The sequence below is a fragment of the Geospiza fortis genome, unplaced genomic scaffold (assembly GCF_000277835.1).
Source record: "Geospiza fortis unplaced genomic scaffold, GeoFor_1.0 scaffold599, whole genome shotgun sequence".
Lineage (NCBI taxonomy): Eukaryota > Metazoa > Chordata > Aves > Passeriformes > Thraupidae > Geospiza > Geospiza fortis.
In genome coordinates this window covers 96,988-98,547 of record NW_005054605.1, presented here as the reverse complement: position 1 = coordinate 98,547, position 1,560 = coordinate 96,988, and the positions used below count along the sequence as shown (strand labels likewise).

Sequence of the window (1,560 nt, the reverse complement as noted above, 5' to 3'; positions counted from 1 at the left end):
TGTCCCCAGCCCAGCTGTCCCAGCTCCGGTGTCCGGTTTGTTCCCTCCGGCTCTCCCCCTCTGCGATGTTCTGGCTGCCCCCAGCTCCAACATCCCTTTTTCCCCCCTCTCCAGCATCCCAGCTGTCCCCAACCCCGCTGCTCTGTCCCCCCTTCCCAAACCCCGAATTTTAAATAAAAGGGAACATTAACACACAAGGGACAAAAGTCCCGCCCAGTGGCTCTCGCTGTACGTACAAGTTTATATACAGAAAATGGCCAAAAAGAGGGAAACCCAGAAAAATATATATAAAGGGGAAGGGGCCGAGGTTGAGGGGGCCGGAGCCACCCCTCGCCCGCGCCCCCCGCTCTGTACAGGACCCGGCCGGCGCTATTTACATCAGGGGCGTTTTTACAGGGGAGGAGGGCACCGCGCTGGCGATGCCCCCGGGGAAGACGGCACCGGTGCTGCTGGGAGGCAGCACCCTGGGCCGTGAAGGCACGTGGGGCACCCCAAAAGGTGCCCCCAAGAAGACTCAGGCATCTGAGGGGGGACCCAGATACCCTGGGAGTGATGCCAGGCATCCCTAGAGTGATGCAGGGGTGGTCCCAGGTACCCCAGGAGTGATCTAGGGGTGCCCAGGGTGTCCCAGACATCCTGTGGATGACCCAGGAGGGGGTTCCAGGTGTTCTGGGGGTGATCCAGGGGATCTCAGGCATCCCTGGAGTGATGCAGGGGTGGTCCCAGGTACCCCAGGAGTGATCTAGGGGTGCCCAGGGTGTCCCAGACATCCTGTGGATGACCCAGGAGGGGGTTCCAGGTGTTCTGGGGGTGACCCAGGGGTAAGCATGGAGTCTTGGGAATGGCCTGGGGGCATCCCAGGTGTCCAGAGGTCACTCAGGAGTCCACAGGGATGTCCTGGGCATCCCAGAACTGATCCAGGAGTGACCAGGGTGGGTTCCAGGCATCCTAGGACTGATCCAGGGATGCCCAGGTGGTTTTTGGGCATTCTGGGAGTCACTCAGGGAGGGTCCCAAACATCCCAGGGCTGATCTAGGGTACCCAGGGGATGTTCCAGATATCCTGGGAGTGATGCCAGGCATCCCTGAGTGATGCAGGGGTGGTCCCAGGCATCCCAGGAGCGATCTAGGGGTGCCCAGGGGGTCCCAGGCATCCTGTGGATGACCCAGGAGGGGGTTCCAGGCATCCTAGGAGTGATCCAGGGATGCCCAGGTGGTTTTTGGGCATTCTGGGGGTCACCCAGGGAGGGTCCCAAACATCCCAGGGCTGATCTAGGGGTATCCAGGGGATGTTCCAGGCATCTCAGGGGTGACCCAGGGGTGCCCAGGGGGTTCCCAGGCATCCTTGGACTGAACCAGGGTTGCCCAGGGCGGGTCCCAGATGTCCCCAGGCGGGTCGGGGGCTCATGGCAGCCCCTTGCCCGGGACTCAGAAAGGCAGAGTGTCCATGAAGATCTTGTCGACGATGGGTGGTGGCGGCACCAGATCCTCCAGCTTGAGGTAGAAGATGCGCTGGAGGCCCTGGGTGCAGAGGCTGGGCAGCCCGGGGAGCGTTCCCACC

The 1,560-nt window shown here is 62.1% G+C and overlaps 1 protein-coding gene across 1 annotated transcript in view; it reads right to left on the bottom strand.

Moving 5' to 3' along the window:
• Positions 1 to 261: 261 nt before the first annotated feature.
• The window catches only part of LOC102032525 (nuclear receptor subfamily 4 group A member 1), a 7,889-nt gene continuing 6,590 nt past the window's right edge, over positions 262 to 1,560 (bottom strand). Inside the window, exon 5 of the mRNA XM_031064558.1 lies at positions 262 to 1,543. Within this exon, the coding sequence (XP_030920418.1) occupies positions 1,428 to 1,543 (116 nt within the window). The 3' untranslated portion in view covers positions 262 to 1,427. The remainder of the gene's footprint in view (positions 1,544 to 1,560) is intronic.